We start from the raw sequence: 20748 nt of genomic DNA, 5'->3' as shown, positions 1-20748 counted from the left end.
GAAATATTCCAGCAAAATGCACGTAATTTAGCTTGCTAATAAGTGCCTACGTGCAAAATCTAATATTAGGGATGGACACGCCCACAAAACACGAATCATAGATAATTAATTCATAAATTAGTAATGTAATATGCATATATGCATATTACATATATTGCACGTAACACGTGAAATATCATGCGTTTACGTTACGTGTTAACTTACTACACACATACGATCACCTCTCTAACAAACAAAAACCCATTAAAGAATGAACTTTAAAGTTTTTGCTACTAATTTCTTACTTTACAATATTTCCCGCCAAAAAATGGCGCAAGTCTATGGTTACTTTCTTCTTGGAATATTCTCGAAACTAACTTAATTTCTCTTATTTCATAACTATTAACATTTCACATAATCAACCATACAATATTTACACGTACGTTGTCATACACGTCACATATACGTACGTTGTCATACACGTAAGTCTTACATTCCTTTCTTCCTGTTTTTTTCTCTTTTAGCAAATGACACATTATATTTTTTCATTAAAATTATCTTTCACGTAAGGAGAATAGTGAAAAAAACACGCACATTTACGTAAATGAAGAAAAAAAAAAGGAAAACGGAAGAATTTAAAAAAAAAAAAAAAAATAACGAAAATATTTAAAGAATAAATCTTTTGATTAAAGAATTAAAAATTTTTAATTTTAAAAATAATTTTTTTCTTTTTTATACTAAAATATAAATCTTAAAAAAAATATATATATTTATATCTTGCATACTTTTTTCATCCTATTTTTTAAAGAAAATAAAAGAAATTTAGAAAAAAAAAAAATTAAATTTAATAATTAAAAAATTATATTTTAAATTCTTTCAATAAAAAATTAGCTACGTCTAAAGCGAATATATTTATTATATTAAAAGACCATTGTTTTTTTTCTTTTATAAACAGCAAAAATTGCAAACTTATTCAATTTCATTTTTTAAGATTTTTTTTTTCTTTTTAAAATTTTTTCATGATTAAAACTTTTTAAATTTTTAAACAGTTTGGTGCTAAATTATTTAAGAAAAAAAGGAGAAAAGGAGAAAATGAAGAGAGTTTCTTTCAAGGACTTTTTTTAATATCATTTGTTTTTGTTTTTTTTTTTTTTTCCAACAAATAAATTGATTGAAATTGATACAATTAATAAATTTTTAAAAATTTTATTCCATCTATAAGTTATGATAAATTCTCGATTACATTCAAATTACAAATGCATATTTCTCATCTTTAATAATATCTTATTATTATGAAAATTTTTTCATCCAATACATTTGTAAAAAAAAAAAAAAAATTTCTAATGCTTTAATAACTATTTATTTATTTATTTTTTCCCTAATACTTAATATTTACATTTTTTGTTTTCTTCAATTCTATCATTCGTTCAATTTCACATTCATTTTCATAAACATTTTTAGTTCTAATCTTTGTTTTTTTTTTTTTTTCTTTTCCTCTCTTTTCATTTCTAACAATGAAAAATATTTATTCGAGACTTATTCGAGATAAATTAAGTCTTACCGATTGAGCCAATTAATTCATTTAATTAATAATTAAACTAATATAATCAAATATATCGATTGAAACGTGTTATAATTTAAGGTATGAAATGAAAAAAGAATTAATTATTAATTACGTATTAACGCTACGTGTTAGTTACGTATTAACGCTATGTGTTAGTTACGTATTAACGTTACGTGTTATATCTTAGCAGGTAAAAAAAAAAAGAAAGTTATTACTTTTTAGAATATAATTAATTATTGAGAAAGTAATTAATTTCAATCAAACTTTATTAAATTTTTATTGAAATTTTATTTAAATTATTTTTGTAACGTTTTTTTTTTTTCCTTTTTAATTATGTTCTGGGATTGAAATTTCATGCCGTCATTTGAAAAAAAAAAAAATGTAGTTTGCACATGTTGTCATATAAAGTGGTTTAGATGTCATTTTGCTACTTTTTGATAGACATTTTCCGGAACGGTATGTTAATCAGGAATCGGTAATTTTATTGTTTGTTTAATTTATCTAAAATAATATCTAATCGATATTTCATCTTACTACTGTTCATTTTTTTTCGTTTTATTAGTTTCTCTCATTTTATCAGTAGTAGTAGTAGTACAGATATAATGCGAAAAGATTAAAAGATATGACGTGGAGGAGATGTGATATATAGTTATCAGTGTCATGAGTGTTATCAAAGTTGTTATTGATAATGAAATAGATAAATGCTGATATATGATATGAATTAAATTATTTTATTTTATTTTATGTTATGTTTTTAAGGTCATGCATTATTAGACTGAAATCATTAGATTTAATTCATTTAGCTCTTTCAAATAATTTAGCGGATTTATTAATGAGTAGGAAAGTTAAGCTAATGATAAATCTAGAATTGTTTAGCATGTTAATAGCATAATTATTACTTAACTATTGCTGCTAGTAGTATTTTGTTGATAATTTCATTTGTAATTTAAATTCTGTTCTGTTTATCTTTGGGTATTGATTTTAACTGTTTTGCTATTCATCGAAGTTTATTTGGGTAAGATTAAAGATTATTTTTTGGATTTTAAATCTTTTAGTAAATTTTTAACGTTATGTTAGTGTATCGTTTTAAAATACTGTTTAATTATTGATTGACTTTATTTTGTATTATTTTTAGTCAGTACAAATGCCTGCCAAACAACGAATGAGTGTGGCGAATTCAGTTTTCAGCAGGAATGTGTTATCACGAGGCAATGTACAGAAAACTTTGGTAAGGTATTTATGTTGTATCATTATAATATTGTCTGATTTTTGATTGATTGGCTTGGATTGTTTTCACTATTTCATAGTTTAGAAAAAATTTTGTCTGTTTTTGTTTTTTATTTTTTCACCAAAAAATATTTTTGCATACAATTGTGTATCTGTCGAACTTATCACAATTTTTTTTTTTCTTTTGTTACTTCATATTTACTTGTACAGGTAGCAGTTTGAGAATCTTCTCACATTGGGATTTGCTAGTAATGACTGATAATCTAGTTATTATATTGTGGTGAGGTGAAATTAGTAAGACATATTATTTAATGGATTTTTTTAAAATTGCAATTGTATGTTGTATGAATTAAAGAAAATATTTTTAGAAGCCGCAAGAAGATAAATATTCAACGACTCCATGGTTAATTGGTCTTTTCGTCTTTGTTGTTTGTGGTTCTGGTAAGATTTTGTCTATTTATTAAATAGTGTTCATTTTTTATTTATTTCTTACTTTTTCTGGGTGGTATTTGTTAACGATCAATTAATATTTATATTGATTTATTAAGTTAATGCATATTTTAGTTGCTTGTCAGTCTCATATTAGAATAATTTCATAAGGTAGAGAGAGGAAGTCGCGAGATGTAAACCTTATTGGACAGTGTGTGTGTATGTGTGTATCCTTTAAGACTTTAGTTTGTAGTATACCGGAAGCTGTGTTCTGAAACCGTTCTAACGTAATTTCTTTTCCCGCAATCGATCGACTTTATGAAATAACATACCTTTATCAGTACAAAACAAGAAAATCGATCTTACCTAAGTGATTTCCTTTTATTTATAGAATATTTGTGGAATCGATTAATGATCTAGTAAATAAGATAAAAATGTGAGAATAAATGTTCTGCATTTAAGCTGGTTAAAAAAAAAAGAAAAGAAACGTTATGCCTAGCATTAGTTACATTCGCTATTTAATATTGGGAAATTGTGATATCTTTAATAGTAATTGAAATTGGATGTTTTTGAATTTTAATGGATTATGAAGAAGGAGGCTTTTTTATCTTCTGCAATTAACAATTAATAATTTCAGCTATATTCGAGATTATCCGATCTGTGAAGATGGGATGGTAATGTGATTACAAGAAATGTAACTCTTTCATCATATACATCAATTAAAAAATTTTTTTTGCGTATTTTTTGATGTGAAGGTCCGTACTTCTTATTCATTCCTTTGTCGCTTAATTTTGCTTATTCCAACAGGTAATGTACCACCAACATTTTAATTTCATTTTGTCCTTTCTGAAAGGTTCGTTTTTTTTTTTCCATAGCTTGGATAAACGTATGCGTTTTTCTTTGTCATAGATTTTAATTTATCATTTCTTGAATGTTTCTTGCGTAATATTTCAAGGGATTGTGTCATCGGGCAATTTTATGATTGTTTATTGGTATTTAATGGTGGATTTGAATGTTATGTTGCCTTATTTATTGTAACTATCATTATCACAATAAACTGTCTCTCTAAATGTTTCTATGCTTAGAACTAAAAAACAAAAGCTCATGGTCAGTTCCATATGCAAATTGATCAGTTTTAAGTTAGAAATCAGGAAATATTTGCACTAAGATTATTAATTTATTTATTTGAAAGTTTATAAAAAAGTTTTAGTAAAGTTGAAATAAATCTGATAATCTTTCTACTAAACTTGTAAATTTTTATTCTTGAAATTTTTAAAATAATACGAAAGCGGTTAGCTTAAAAGGCAATCCTAGATTACGGATATCTTATCAATTTCTAAAATAAATTCTAAATCGAGGACAAAAATTAGTGTTTACAAAAGTTTACTTTTTCTCAAAGAAGATTTCCTGTGAAGTTATTCTCTTTTTTCCAAAAAAAAAAAAGGAAAATTTACTCTTTTTTTATTTCATTTCAGTAATGTTTTAAAACAGGAGATGGTATTTTAAACTGTAAATTTAGCAAAAAACCAAAGTCATTGTACGATTTTGTACCACGACCTAAATTATTGCTCTTATGATAATGGACTGAAATAGCTCACCTGAAATTTAAAAAAAAAAAGGAAAAAAGGAAAAAAAATGTGTTAACAGCAAGTAATTATTTTAGTTATTTCCATTAACTGGTTTAAAAATTATCTTCACTTTTTAACAAAGAATTATCATTTACTTAAAATGAAGAAACATAAGATACACGTACACGCAATTGCAATCGTACAAAAAAATGTCAAAAGCAATTTTCATCAATAGTGAAATACCAAAAAAAAAAAAAAAAAATTTCAAATTGAAAATTTGAAAATGAAATAATAAATAGCAAATTGCGATGCTTAATTTAAATACATTAAATAAACTAATCGAATTTTCTTATTTAATTGACCTATTTACATTGACAAACAGTACTATATTTTCTGTTCTAATTAACAATATTGCCAAAATAAAAAAAATAGTATTAAAATTATATTAAATGTCTCGACTCTCTTTGTTTTTTTTTTTTTATTTTTTATTTAATTTTTATCAAAATATGCTATTGGATTTATACTGATTAAAGATAATTTTTCTTCCCTCTCTCTCTCTCTCTCTTTCTCTCTGTTTTGCTTTTAAAATTTTTGTGTACCCAAATTAGACAAATATTTTTGTTAAGTAACTAATCTAAAAAATTTTTCATAAATTTGATAAATCTTATTATCTGATATGCATGAGTAATTTTTTTTTTTTTTTGACAAAAGAATTTAATTTTACTCCATTACAAATGGATGTGAAAATTAATTCAATCAACTAATCATATTTGCATTAACGATTTAATTCAATTTAAAAACGAATTTTTTCTAAATATGAATTGATTGATCTAAGATTAGATTGTAGTTGAAATTTGAAATTAATCGTACTTTTGAAAATGAATAATAATGTGACGAGCTGAAATGACATCCAACAAATGTCAAGGTCAACAAAATGGATTTAAAATCATCATCAATCGAAACATTAGAATTGACAAGCATTTTCAAAAAAAAAAACTTTTTTTTTTATTGCGCATAAGTGTGACTACCGTGACTGTCGTAAGTAACTATTCATTGCTAATTAATTAATTAATTAATTAATATCTGTAATTAATTCATTACTTTATTTACGATAGTAGTAATCTGTAATTAATTCATTACTTTATTTAAGATAATAGTAATTAATTCATTACTTTATTTAGGATAGTAGTGACACTATAATTAATTCATTACTCAATTTAGGATAGTAGTAATCTGTAATTAATTCATTACTTTATTTAGGATAGTAGTAATTAGTAATTAATTCATTACTCTATTTAGGATAGTAGTAATTAGTAATTAATTCATTACTTTATTTAGGATAGTAGTAATTGATTATGCTTAATGATACTAACATATTTTAATTGCAAAAAAAAAATCGCTTTTATAAATTTTTTTTTTTTTTTTTAAGCTAAATAATTGATGAAAAAGAAATTTTTTCATATTTTAAAAATTTAAAAATATGAAATATTATGATAGATTAATTGAAATATATTGATAAAATAATGATCAATTATTTTCAATGTTTACACTATCGCAGGAAATTATTGAAATGATTATAATTGATAAATTATTTTTGTATTTATTTGCTATCATTTTAAATTTAAAAATTTTTTTTTTTTACAGTTAAAATTTGCAGCACATTTTGGAAGGACAAAATGATGGTATTATTACGAGTGATTGCATATTTATGTTATGTAATTGTAAGGTTTGATTGAAGAAAGCAAAAATAAATGAATAAATAAATAAACAAGTAAATAAGTAAATAAATATGTTTACAAGGTTTTAATTCAAAATGATTGTTTAGAATTATTTAAAAATGATAAATTGATAGGAAAAAAAATTATCAATTATATATCAATTAATGTATTTTAGTAAAAAACTTTTTTTTGTTATCATAATAATAGTATTATGTGATAATATAGTTTGTTAATTAATTATCATTTATTAATTTTGCTCGCAAATAAATTAAATTTAGTAAATAATTACTTTTCCATATTTCTTTTTTAGATAGTTTAATCATAAAATTACAGTAATATAAAAGTTTAATTTTAGGTAAACGCACAAAATAATAATATAATTTCAAATGATTATGCAGAAGTTCGCGTGCTATTAGATCAATATTATAAAATTACAGCACGGAAGTATGGTACATATCATGATTACGTAAGTGTTTTGACGTTATTATCCGTAAATGAACTCACGGAAAAAAAGTAGCACTTGTGTCCAATAAGGTGGAAAAAGAAAAAAAGAACGAAGTAATATAAATTATTAATTAATTTTATTTGTAATTTTTATTCTAAAATAAATTTTTGTATTTTGCATATTTCAATTTTAATTAAAAAATTTTAAGTTTAAATTTTTGAAGGATTCTAAAAAAGTTAGCAAAGACTTAAGAGATATTCCGGCTGATGATGGTACCGAAGCAAGTATTAATCGTAAGGAAGGTGTTGTGGGTGATTTATTCGAGAATGATATCTTATTAACATTACCACAAATTAAAGCTTTACTCAATGAAGATATCAAAAATAGTAAGTTATTACTTTAGAAGTAAAATTTAGTAAGTTATTACTTTAAAAGTAAAATTTTATCTTTTTTAATTTATTCAAATTTTTTAGTAAATGATTAAAATTTTATTTTGGTAGGATCAAAATTTTGATAAAATTTATTCGAAACATTATAAAAGCTAAATTATTTTGTTACTTTGCAAAACTGTTATATTATTTTTTTTGTGATTTTTTACAACATATAAAATAATTAGAAAAATTGTTTTAATAAATAAATAAAAACTAAAAATTTGTTCCAAATTAGTTTTTATAATTTAATGGAAAAATTACAAATGCATTTGATAAATCGTAAAAATTTCAATATTTAGTTAGCTAATCACCATTCGACTAGCAAATAAATTTTATTCCATTTTTTTGCTAAAATTAAATATTATGCAAAAAAAAAAAAAAAATTTGTATCTTCGAAATTAAAAAATATAATTCCTTTAAAAAAAACAATTTAGAATAAAACTTCAATCATTATGAATTTAGTGTTTCTAATTAAATACTATTGTTTATCAAAAAAAAATAGACAAATTTTAAATTTGTATTTTTTAATTATTATTATTAATTATTATTATTAATTATTATTTTTAATTATTATTATTAATTATTATTATTGTACTTATATTTAATTATTATTATTATTAATTTAAGGAAATAGTCGACAAGCAATTCGAGGAGAGCAATACAATTGGATGAATATGCCAATATCATATTATTTTAGCAATTTGGATGGTGAACTTAAAAAAAAAAAAAATTTAATTTTGTAAAATTAATTCATTTCAATGTTATTTGCATAAAAAAAAAAAAAAAAAAACATAAATTAAAAGTTCAAAAAAAATTTTAATTTAAATTAGAAATTAAATAATAAAATGAAATGTTAACAAAACAGAAATGATTAATTTACAGTTAAATGGCAAAATTTAATTCGTACCGCATTACATCATATCGAAGCAGAAACATGCATTCGCTTCAAGGTCAGTAACAAACAAAAATAAAAATAAATAAAAAAAGAGAAAAAAACTAATGTAAACAAATTTAAATAAACAATTCAACGAAATTATTTGATTAAAATTAGTTTTGAAAATTACAATATTAATTAATTTAATATTTGAAATAGTAATTCATACTTAATTTATATAATAAATTCTTATGTTTGTTACAATTATTCCAAAGAATTGAAATTTAATTAGAATATTTTATGAAATTAAAAAACTTTTTTTTCTAAAATTTTTTTTTAAAATTTTTCTAGAATTAAATGGAAAAAAAGAAATGAAAGAAATTTTGAGGTGAATGTTAGTAATAAGAATTATTATATATTTTATACTTAAACAAAAAATTCAACGGAATAATTTGATCAATTTTAGATTTGAAAACTACAATATTAATTAATTTAATATTTTAAATAGTAATCCATACACATACAAAATTAATTTAATATTTTGAATAGTAATTCATACTCATACAAAATTAATTTAATATTTTAAAAAGTATTTTATAGGAGAATGGTAGCAATAAGAATTATATATATTTCACACGAGGACGAGGTTGTTGGAGTAATGTTGGTAAAATTGGTGGTCGACAAATAATATCCATTGGACTTGGATGTGAATCAGTAATGTTTTTTTGAAATTAAAAAATTTTTCCATTTCTATAATTAATTATAATTTAAATAAAAATTATGCCTTTTTTCAATTTTAATTATTACTTTTAATTAAATTTGACATATATTTAAATAATGATAAATTTTATTTTTTTTTTTTTTTTTGACATTTTAACATTTATAAATATTGTATATATGCAAAAAAAAAAAAAAAAATTGCTATTGTAACAATGAAAAGTATTTGCTTAATTTAAATTAAATTTAGTTTAATTAATTTAATTTAATTAATTTAAATTAATTTAGATGGGTATAGTTGCACATGAAGTATTACATGCACTTGGCTTATGGCATGAGCAATCACGTAGCGATCGTGATAGTAATATTTGGATTAATCATATGAATATTTATCCAGTAATAAATTATTGATAATTAAATTAAAATTTAATCCGAACTTTGATATATTTAATAAATTCATTATTTTTAAATCTTTTGTTCCAAAAAAAAAAAAAAAAAAATTATATCTTTTATAAATTTTGTGAAATTTATTTAATGATTACTTATTTTTTTTTTTAATTCACTCATTCATCCATTTAATTATGATTAATTTTAGGGTACTCAAGGAAATTTTGAAAAACGAACAACACTAAATACTGATAATATGGGATTATCATATGATTATGGTTCACTGATGCATTATGGTTCTAAAGCATTTACAATTAGTTTTGATAGGTTTAAATTATTGCATTATAAAATTTTAATATAATTATTGTATTATTAAAATAAAATAACATTATCATAAGTATATAATAATGTTATTAAAATATTATATACTTGTGATAATGTTATTAAAATGTTGATACATTATGATATAGTGATTATAAATTGCTTATACAACGATGATTTCTGTATATAATTTTTTTTCTAAAAGATAATATCGTTTAAAATTAATTAATCGATTTTCTTTATAAATATATACTTTTTTATTTTGTTGGTAAAAAAAATTTATGGAACATAAAATTATACTACATAAGATAATATAAAATTTGATTTGAATTAAATTTTACAGAAGGTAATATTTGTACTGAATTAAATATTATACAAGGTAATATAAGATTTTTAATTGAATTAAATTTTATATAAGATAATATGAGATTTTTATTGAATTAAATTATACATAAGGTAATATTTGTACTGAATTAAATATTATACAAGGTAATATAAGATTTTTAATTGAATTAAATTTTATATAACATAATATGAGATTTTTATTGAATTAAATTATGCAGAAGATAATATTTGTATTAATTAAATATTATATAACGTAATATAAGATTTTTAATTGAATTAAATTTTACATAAGGTAAGATTTTTAATGAATTGTTAAGTAAACATTATTAGTAAATTATTTAAAGGTATACGATTGAGACACGCGATCGTCGGTATCAGCAAACGATCGGACAACGACAAGCACTTTCATTCAAGGATGCAAAAATGATTAATTTACGCTATTGCAATGGTAAATTTTCACAGAATAAATTCAATTAAAATTTACTGCAGTATTATTTATGTTTATTAATTATCAATTATATTTATGTTTATTAATTATCAATTATATTTATGTTTATTAATTATCAATTAAAATTTATTGCACTAATATTTATGTTTATTAATTATCAATTAAAATTTATTGCACTAATATTTATGTTTATTAATTATCAATTATATTTATGTTTATTAATTATCAATTAAAATTTATTGCACTAATATTTATAATTTATGCGTTTTAGTTTCCGTTTTCCTATTTAATCCAAAAGTGATAAAATTTCTGAAAATTTCGAATCAAATTAAGAATTAACATTTCAAGTTTTAATTAAATCAACAAGTTCATAATAATGCTAAGCAAAAAAATTAGCTAATCGGTGCATAAATTTTTGAAATATTTCAAAACAAAAAAAAAAAAAAAAATAGAACGAAATAATTTAGGTTTTACGAGAATTATTTTTAAAAAAAAAAAAAATTAAGAATATTTTACTGAAATGAGAAATCGAATTTAAAATCAAAAAAAATTTTTCTATGGTTTATTTCAGATACTTGTAGATATCGAATGAACTGTTATAATGGTGGATATACAAATCCAAATAATTGTTATGAGTGCAAATGTCCGACTGGATTAGGTGGACGAAATTGTTTATCAGTGGAAAAAAGTAGTAAGTTTTTTAATTTTTAACAAAATTTTCAATTTTTATAAAAGAAAAGACATTTTTGATTTATATCATTTTAATTTAAATCATTAGCAATACCAAAATATATTTCAAATGAAAGTGTCGAGATTGTTCGATCGATATGATCAGTTGATAAATTCAATTAGAAATTGATCGATTGTTTATAGCAAGCAAAAATGGCTAGTAGATCATAGTGATGTATTAAAATTTTTAGAAATCACTTAAATGGGCAATTTGTATGCTCATAGAAAGAAACTTAGCATCGAGTATATATACATAATTTATTTTTAGAATTTTCATTTCTGATAAATTTCTATCTGACTGGCTAAATTACCTAAAATTAGGCATATCAGAAGATTTCTTTTATTATATGTTATTACTGTACCAGCAATACCATCCAGTATAACGCTTATGCAATTATATGAAAGAAATGAACAAAGTAAATATTAAATTGTTCACTAAGCGCAATTGTCGCACTTTTTGCTTTCTAATTGTCATTCTATTCTTCCATTATTGTCATTGCTGCTGCTATGTCATCGTTTGCTGAAAATGAATTGAGTGACTGACTGAATGCTGCGACAATCCGAAAATCGAATTTTGCTATATCGAAAAAAACTAACCGCAAACAATAACTTTAATTTTTTACATAATAGGCGTTGGTCTACAAACAAAGTGCATAATTATAGTGATTTGAAAAAAAAAATTAAAAAAGAATTAATTTCACTTTTGATTGACGCAGAAAATTGTATTAAGTCAATTTCCTGTGGTAATAACTATCAAAATGGATGATCTAAATAATATTTCGATATTTTAATTACAATTAACTTTTATGAAAGCTAATTGAACAACGAGCTTACAACAAATTCTTACCATTGAATTTAAAGTTGTTTATTACTCTAAAAGATGTTAACAGTAAGATTGAAAGCAATTTACAACATATTATAACAAAATATTTTACATAGGCATAGCTATAATTGGAAAATATTTGTTGAATAAATAATTTCACTCATTTGAGATATAAAACTAAAATAGTTTTAGGGATAAAACTATCTTATGCATTTAATAGAAAATTATTTCAACATAATATATTTTAATTTTTTCCAACAAGTTTCAAAAATTGCCAGGTGAAAAAAGAAATTAACGCTTGTAGAATTTTAATTTTTAATTGTGGTTCTTTTTTCTCTCATTTTTTTATCTTACTAAAAGATAAAATTAAAAACAAAGAGGTTTATTGTATTGTAACTTTAAAAAAGTTAATTATAATTTTTAGAAACACCTAAATGTGGTGGTGATTTGTTGGCTGGTTATGATTATCAAAACATTACAATTACTGCCCAAAATGGTAATGTTCATTGCGTCTGGAGGATTAGGGTAAGTTTTGAAGAAAACTGCAAGATGGATTTAAATAATAAATTTTTTTTTTTTTTTTATCAAAATAAATTATTTTACAAATATATGCACTTAATGAGTTAATAAGCTATCACAAAAATATTTGGTGAAAAAAAGAAAAAAACTCACTATTATTCATTATATACTCTTATAATATGGTTTAATGTTTTTTTCAATAGTCTGAATGAAAAAAAAATGTCAAAAAATGCATACTGTAGTTTAATAATAATGATTACTGTAACATTAGTCTGCTACGGTAATAGCGTAATTACTGTAGCACTGCTACCGTAAGCAAAAAATTGTTAGGCATTCAGTTACACTTTGCAATCATTATTAAGCTTTATTCTTATTTCATTTTAATTTGTTTTACGCAATATCATTCAATTTTAATCGTTATCAGTATTATCATTATTCTCTAAGCAATGAAATAAATGCTAGTGAAACATTTCAAAAATTAATTATATTCCTTAAATTTAAGTCTTTTTTTATTCTGATTTAATAACAACATTTTAATCGAAATCTTTTCCAGTTACTTTCTTTTCTGTAACCTTATTCAGAGAACAATTTTTGAAAGATTTTGTAAGCAATTTCAAATATACCATTATATCATTTTTGTCTGATTTCTATAGTACCATAACTCATTAAATCATTTCAACCCATCTTTTATCATCATCACATTAACTATTCCTTTTTATTAAATGCTTTTTGTCAGTTCATTTTTAATTCTTTTTGAACATTTACCCCCACAACACTTCATCATAAATTGCAGTCCAATGCGCAAGTGCTCGTATACGTTGATGAATTACAATTACCTTGCAAAGCAACATGTACTAGTTATTTAGAACTGAAATTTAAAACAGATATGATTTCAACTGGTTAGTTTTATTCAGCTAGTATTGTAAATATTATATATTGAGGAGAAAATTTCTGATTATTCTTATCTCATCTCAATTCATTTCACAATTACACTTAGAATTTCGTTTAATCATTACAAAGAAAAGAGTTTTGAAACTTTTTTTTTTCAAAAATTGACTTAGAATTATAATTTTTAAAGTTTTCATTCTTATTTTAAAGAAAAAATCTTTTCAAAGATACATTGTAAACAATTAAGGGTATAAACAAAACAGTAAGCAATTAATTAAGGTTCAAGGCATTGTTGTGAACCACCAAATGCATGGATAGCAAGTGAAAGTAATACTTTCGTTATTATTTATACAGCAAATGTTCTCACCGATGGTTTCGGTACATGGGGATTCAAATTGCGTTACAAGCTATGTAAGTTTTAAATTTTTAATGGAAGAGAAATAAAAAATAAAAGTCACAAAAAAAAAAAAAAATTAGCTCTAATACTAATACGTGAATGACGTAAAAAAGTAAGTAAATAGAAGTAAAGCGTATACCATCGTTCAACATAAATATGATTTGTACGTAGAAATCCAAGAAAGCACTTATTAAAAAATCAAATAGACGTAATCACTAATTAATACTAAGTTTTCAAGAAAAAACAAATAAATAAATATAGGAAATGAGAAACGCCCGGTTCACATACACGTGAAATGATATGCCATCACGTCGATGCTGTCTACATCTGCATATAACGTAGATCACGTAATGAGTCACGCATATTACTTATAAGAAGAAAAGTGAAGAAAAGAAAGCTAAAGAAAAAAGAAATGATATGATTATCTTTTTGCTAAAGAAAAAAGAAAATTATCTTGTTGTAAAATAAATAATTAATTAAATAATAATTAATTAAATCAGAAATGATGAATAATTCAGATGATTTGGACGGTTCAGCATCAAAATTTCTGCCACATAAGAAATTAGTAAGTCTGCAACTTTGACCATATATTATTTCTAGAATATTTGATTTTTTTTTTTTTTTTGAAAAAATTTGAAGAATTAAATTTTAATTGATGCAGAGAAATTAGAAAAAATACTACCTTTTGTGATTGGATTCAATTTTTTGATGTCAATTTGCAGAAAGGACATTACTGTTTTCAAAGAAAGTTTCTACAAATAGCATTGTCATAATTTGTAGAAACTTTTTTTATAATTTTTAGCTTTTTAATTTATTTCATACAAATTGCATAGAATCATAATTTCTGTAAATTAAAAATAAATAAAAACAAAAATAAATAGATTATGACAACAACAACAACAACAACAACAGCAACAACAATAACAACAAGAACAAGATCTACTACTGCTACTACTACTACTCCTACTACTACTACATCTATAACAACAGGTATATTTCATTTTAAAAAATTTTAAATTTTATAAAAACTAATTTTTTCACTATTTTTTGGGCAAAAAATGAAATTTCTGAAGTGTTTTCTAAAATAATGCATAATTATAGGTAAATTATGAATTGTTTTGTTATATTATTATTATTATTATTATTATTATTATTATTATTATTATTATTATTATTATATTATTATTATTATTATTATTATTGAACTATTAAAAAAATTGTTAAAAGAAATTTTTCTCTTTTTTTGTAAAATATAAAAGAGTAAGGAAAATTTAATTTTCAAAAAATTAATAAATTATAATAAAATGAATTAAATTATTTAGCAACATCAGCTTGGAGCAATTGGGGCAAATGGAGCGCATGTTCGGTAACATGTGGCGGTTGTGGTAAACAACGTCGTATTCGTGCATGTTATGGCAAAAATCAGTATTGTCCGTAAGGTTTCCTTTTTTTTTCACTTTTTTTTACAAAATTTAGAATTCGAAAATTATTTTGAATTTTATTTCCATCTAAAAGTTCAGCAATTATCATTAATTATATCAGTACTTAAATGATTTTATAAGTTTTATTTAAAAAAAAAAAAAAAAAAAAAAATTAAGAAATTTTTTAACGATTACTAGATTACTCTAAGTTTGAAAATATTAACTAATTTAAAAAAAAAAAATTTTTTTTGCATAATATTAATAATGGATTATTTTTGAAGTAATAGAAACATTTTTATGTAATAATTGAGAATTGAATGGTTAAACATTTAAAATGGTTAATATCAATCAGTCCAATCAATCAATCAATCAATCGATCAATCAATAAGATATGAGTTTTAGTGGACCAAAAGAAGATATGAAAAAATGTGGCGAAAAGCGATGTCCAATTTGGCAAAATTTTAATTGTGTTGGACGATTAGTTGTACCATGTAGTCTGTACAAGAATTTACAATTTGCTACAGATAAAGGTGAAAAATTAAAAATAAAATAAAATGCATAAAAATTTAAATATTAATACTTTCAAATAAAATACTATATTTGAAATTAGTTAGTTCATTTAAGATGAAAAAAAAAAAAAAAATTGAATATATCATAGACATTTGTTTTTAAAAAAAATACATAAAAACTCAAAAATTAAGGTTTGTTTATTTATCTTTGACACAGATTTTGTCTTATTTTTCAATTTATAATTTTTTGAATTCTTAAATTGATATAATACAAAAAATCTAAATAAAAGTTTGCAGGTAAATTATTTGAAATTTTGCATACAATAGCAATCTTTTCAGTGCGACAAAAAATTTGTAAAAACAAAAAACTACAGATTAAATAAATTTTTATTTCCTTTCTTTGCATAAATATGTTTTAAATTTAAAATTTTAAAATTAACAGATGTTTATATGCCACCTGATGACAAGTTAAACGTGGATCAATACAAATATAAACAATATGTTAGATCAGCATTTTCTGGTGAACGACTTTGCGAAAAGTACATTTGTATTGTTTTATATTATTTGTCAAAGAAAAGGATGAGACGAATAAATGATCAGAGCAAAATTAATTATTTTTAAATTTAAAATTTTTTAAAAATTTAAAATTTTAACAATGAAAATATTAATTCATTTGGGAAAAAGAATTAAACTAAGGTAAAAAAAAACAATAATTATATTTTTACCACTTATTGTTATGTTTGAAATTAAAAATTTTTATCAAATGTTTACATGCTATTTGATGTTGAATTTACTTTAGTTTACCTTTAATTTTTGTTTTTAACTTTAGTTTCGTTTTTTTTTTTCCTGAAATAAATTAATGTAATACAAATTTTATTTTTTAAGGTTGAAATGAATGAATTTTATTTTTTTTAAGATATTTTTATCATTTATGTTCAATGTCAACGTTTACTGTTTATTTGGGCTGGAAAAGTGGAAATGATTGGTTGAAATTGGATAGACGAGGATGTTGTAGCGGATATCATTATAATGGAACTGTTTGCATTCCAGATTGATTATTTATTGCCTTCTTATCACTAAACTTCTTATCACTATATCATTTTTTGAAATTATTGTTAACTTTTTAATATGCTATAGCAACAATTTTGACGTATAAAACTGTAAATTGACTTTAAATTAATTAAAAAGATGAATTTTAATCCAAATTAGTTAGAATCTGTTATAAAAAAAATTTTTTTTTTGTTTCCATTATAACATTGTTATCATCGTTTATGTAAAAAAATCAATGTTTTAGGATTGATAAAAAAATCTATTTGAGAATATAAAACATTTTTTATGAATAAGCAAGTTGATTTCTGTTATATTAGCCAATTTTTGTTTCAAAAGTATGAACTTTGCAGGAAAGATTTTTCTCCTAGGAAGAAAATTGTTAATGTTGATCAGTTTATTTGATATTTCCAGAATAGCATTGATATCAAAATAGCAGTGATAAGATGTTATTGATCTGTTTGTTTAATATTTTAGACTAGCAGTGATAAAATGTCATTGATCTATTTATTCGATATTTTGCAATAACAATGATAAAATGTGACTGATCAGTTTATTTAATATTTCCAGAATAGTATTAATATCAAAATAGCAGTGATAAAATGTTATTGATTTGTTTGTTTAATATTTTCAGATTAGCATTGATAGAATGTCATTGATCTATTTATTCGATATTTTGGAATAACAATGATAAAATGTTATTGACCGGTTTATTTAATATTTCCAAAATAGCAGTGATAAAATGTTATTGATCAGTTTATTTAATATTTCCAGAATAGCATTGATAGAATGTTATTGATCTATTTATTCGATATTTTGCAATAACAATGATAAAATGTGACTGATCAGTTTATTTAATATTTCCAGAATAGCATTGATATCAAAATAGCAGTGATAAAATGTTATTGATCTGTTTGTTTAATATTTTCAGATTAGCATTGATAGAATGTCATTGATCTATTTATTCGATATTTTGCAATAACAATGATAAAATGTGACTGATCAGTTTATTTAATATTTCCAGAATAGCATTGATATCAAAATAGCAGTGATAAGATGTTATTGATCTGTTTGTTTAATATTTTCAGATTAGCATTGATAGAATGTCATTGATCTATTTATTCGATATTTTGCAATAACAATGATAAAATGTGACTGATCAGTTTATTTAATATTTCCAGAATAGTATTAATATCAAAATAGCAGTGATAAAATGTTATTGATTTGTTTGTTTAATATTTCCAGAATAGCATTGATAGAATGTTATTGATCTATTTATTCGATATTTTGCAATAACAATGGTAAAATGTGACTGATCAGTTTATTTAATATTTCCAGAATAGCATTGATATCAAAATAGCAGTGATAAAATGTTATTGATCTGTTTGTTTAATATTTTAGACTAGCAGTGATAAAATATTATGTTAAGAATGTATTGTGTTCAATCAATGATCAGTAGTTCCTGTTCGACTTGAGCTTGCATTGCTACCTTTTGCATTTTTGGAGTGTTGTTGATCGACAGTATTCATTTGAATTGGAATATTTCGTGTCGGAGTTACTGGTGGAACATTCTTCTTCCGAGCTTTTATTTCTAGAATACCATTTTCTGAAAATTTATAATCTTCAATGATTTTTGCAGCTAATTATTTTTGATTGAATGTGACAGTCTTTAGTTATGTCACAGTAAGTGTATGCAATTCTTATCAAACAAAAACAAGAAACCAGTATATCTCAATACCATATTATGTACCGTATGCTTGATTAATTATCTGACTACCGTACTAAATATCCGATTACCGTATTCTTGATCAATGTGTCTGGATACCGTATTACATACCCGACTACCGTATTTTGATTAATATATTTGGTTACCGTGTCATATACTAGCTTACAGTATGTATGATTGATGTATCTGATTACCATTTATATGCTTGATTACCGTATATCTGCTTACCGTAAGTCTGATTAATATATCTGTTTACCATATCAAAAGTAGTCGTTTTTCCTTTTTGCTTTACTTTTATAAAGAAACATTTCAACTAAATAACTATTTCGCTCTTTAATAAGTTTTAGTGATTTTGAATTGAAATTCAATAGATTTAAATTTCTATCAAATTTCAAAAATAACCTTTCAAGTGAGAAGTTAAAGTGGTTTTATCGATATCACCAGGCAGCGTGAATCGACGAACGAAGTGTCGTTCAATGAAACCATGCTGATCACGTTGCTGCTTTTGATGTCCTTCAATTGATAGTTCACCTTGATGTAGATTAACTTTTAATTCGCTCGGATGAAATTGTGACACATCCATTTCCATAACATAATTTTCCGCATCGTTTGCAATCTAAGATGAAAGGAATATTTGAAATTTTTGTAAATATAAATTCATTTCTATTTATTCATCAAATTTTAATCTTACTTGAAATAATTTAATGTAAAAGTTATTAATAAAAACAAAAAAATACACAATGCTGAAATTTCTTCATTGAAAAACTTTGTCTTTTAATTTCGAGCGCTAAATGGAAACTTGAAAATTGCAAAAAGAATTGAAACAATTCTAAAATTAAAAAAGTAAACAATTTCTTATTAATCTGATTTAAATTCTAAGAATGCAAACCTGTCTAAGTGAACCGTCAAGATTGCATTGATATGATGTCGCATTTGTCGGTGAACCGCTCCAGCCTATTCCAAGTTGGCGGTAATGTTGCTCTAAGCCATGAAATAAGCTTTCAAACATTCGTCTGACAGTTTCATTAAATGACATGAAATCGCCATCATAGAAACATGACCGATGACCGGAAGGCTGAATATCGCGGTGCTGTTCCGGTGGATTCATCAGTTGTTAATAGTTATTCAGGTTTCCAATTAACCTACAGTAAGCTAAATAATTTTATAAATTAATTCCAGAAAAAAAAAATTGTTATGCAATAATAAATTCTAAGAACTAATTTTATCAATTTTAAGATCCTTCCATTAACAATCAATTCACCTTTTTTTTTTTTAAAAAAAAATAAATATTCATCATTTATTTCTGGAAACATGCTTCTTTCTTGTCAATTATCATCTAATTTGCTCATATGATTTTTTATTTTGAAAACAATTTTCACAAATTATAAATTGCAATGGAATGAATTTGATGACAACTCTTCTTGGATTACGATTTTTACCATTCCATTTTAATAATTTACCTTTTAGTTAATTATTACTTAATTATTACTTAAGGTAACCACTCAACTTGAAATAATATTAACAAATGAATGCTATAACAGTAAATTTCATTTATATTCATATCTGATAACTAAATTATGCATATTTTTTTCTTTTTTTTTTTTTATAAAGTTTAAACTCTGTGAAAAGCTGAAAGATGCAATTAGTTACATTAATGTATTTCATCCTGAATTTTTAAAACAAACTCAATGAAATTATTGTAAATGTCCAGTTTCTTTATTTATAAAAAAAGCAATTGTTAAGCACAAACTAAGTATAATTTTATTATAGGAAACCAAAGAGCATAAAGCACAAGTTGGCTACGATCTCGAATATGGATGATTTGATAAATTAGTGACGATCTCGAAAACGGATCATTTCATTTAATAATATGAATCATTTCATAAATTAAATCACTTCATTTTATTAACAAATTGTTAAAGAGAGAAAATGTTAATTTAACGGTTTATTTAGGAAGAGAAAATATTTTTTTATCATTTATAATTTATAAATTGCATGTCATTTTTCTTTTTTAGCATAATAAAAATAAAATTTCAAAATTATGAATGAAGATTTGAATGTGATACGATCCTCTTGCATTTATTCCAGTTGTTAATTAGATAATCTTTTTAAATTATAATACTGAAAATTAATTTCAATATTTTCAATTAAAGAAAAAAAAAATTTATTTATAAAATAAAAAGCATTTCATTCATATCTTTCGGCTAATTCATCAGTACACAAAAGAAAAATACGG

At 22.8% G+C, this 20748-nt stretch overlaps 3 protein-coding genes across 3 annotated transcripts; 2 read left to right on the top strand and 1 right to left on the bottom strand.

Moving 5' to 3' along the window:
• Positions 1–2687: 2687 nt before the first annotated feature.
• On the top strand, positions 2688–3877 carry Bm4602 (RAMP4-2, putative; the record flags this gene model as incomplete). Its single annotated transcript, XM_001891580.2, has 3 exons — positions 2688–2771; positions 3139–3211; positions 3837–3877. 3 exons carry the CDS (start codon positions 2688–2690, stop codon positions 3875–3877), a joined length of 198 nt encoding a protein of 65 aa, XP_001891615.2.
• Positions 3878–6443: 2566 nt separating this feature from the next.
• Positions 6444–16794, top strand: Bma-nas-37 (Thrombospondin type 1 domain containing protein; the record flags this gene model as incomplete). The annotated part of the gene is made up of 19 exons (XM_043075917.1): positions 6444–6488; positions 6841–6951; positions 7154–7316; positions 7989–8069; positions 8244–8311; positions 8836–8949; positions 9241–9348; positions 9548–9666; positions 10350–10453; positions 11025–11144; positions 12430–12530; positions 13318–13423; positions 13692–13823; positions 14328–14374; positions 14691–14799; positions 15132–15243; positions 15633–15760; positions 16182–16278; positions 16656–16794. 19 exons carry the CDS (start codon positions 6444–6446, stop codon positions 16792–16794), a joined length of 2004 nt encoding a protein of 667 aa, XP_042931851.1.
• Positions 16795–18231: 1437 nt separating this feature from the next.
• On the bottom strand, positions 18232–19620 carry Bm944 (Hsp20/alpha crystallin family protein; the record flags this gene model as incomplete). Its single annotated transcript, XM_001892203.2, has 3 exons — positions 18232–18392; positions 18915–19128; positions 19402–19620. The coding sequence occupies 3 exons, from the start codon at positions 19618–19620 to the stop codon at positions 18232–18234; spliced, it is 594 nt and encodes a 197-aa protein (XP_001892238.1).
• Positions 19621–20748: the final 1128 nt, after the last annotated feature.

The sequence above is a fragment of the Brugia malayi genome (assembly GCF_000002995.4).
Source record: "Brugia malayi strain FR3 genome assembly, contig: Bm_v4_ChrX_scaffold_001, whole genome shotgun sequence".
NCBI lineage: Eukaryota > Metazoa > Nematoda > Chromadorea > Rhabditida > Onchocercidae > Brugia > Brugia malayi.
This window is presented reverse-complemented; position numbering and strand designations above follow the sequence as displayed.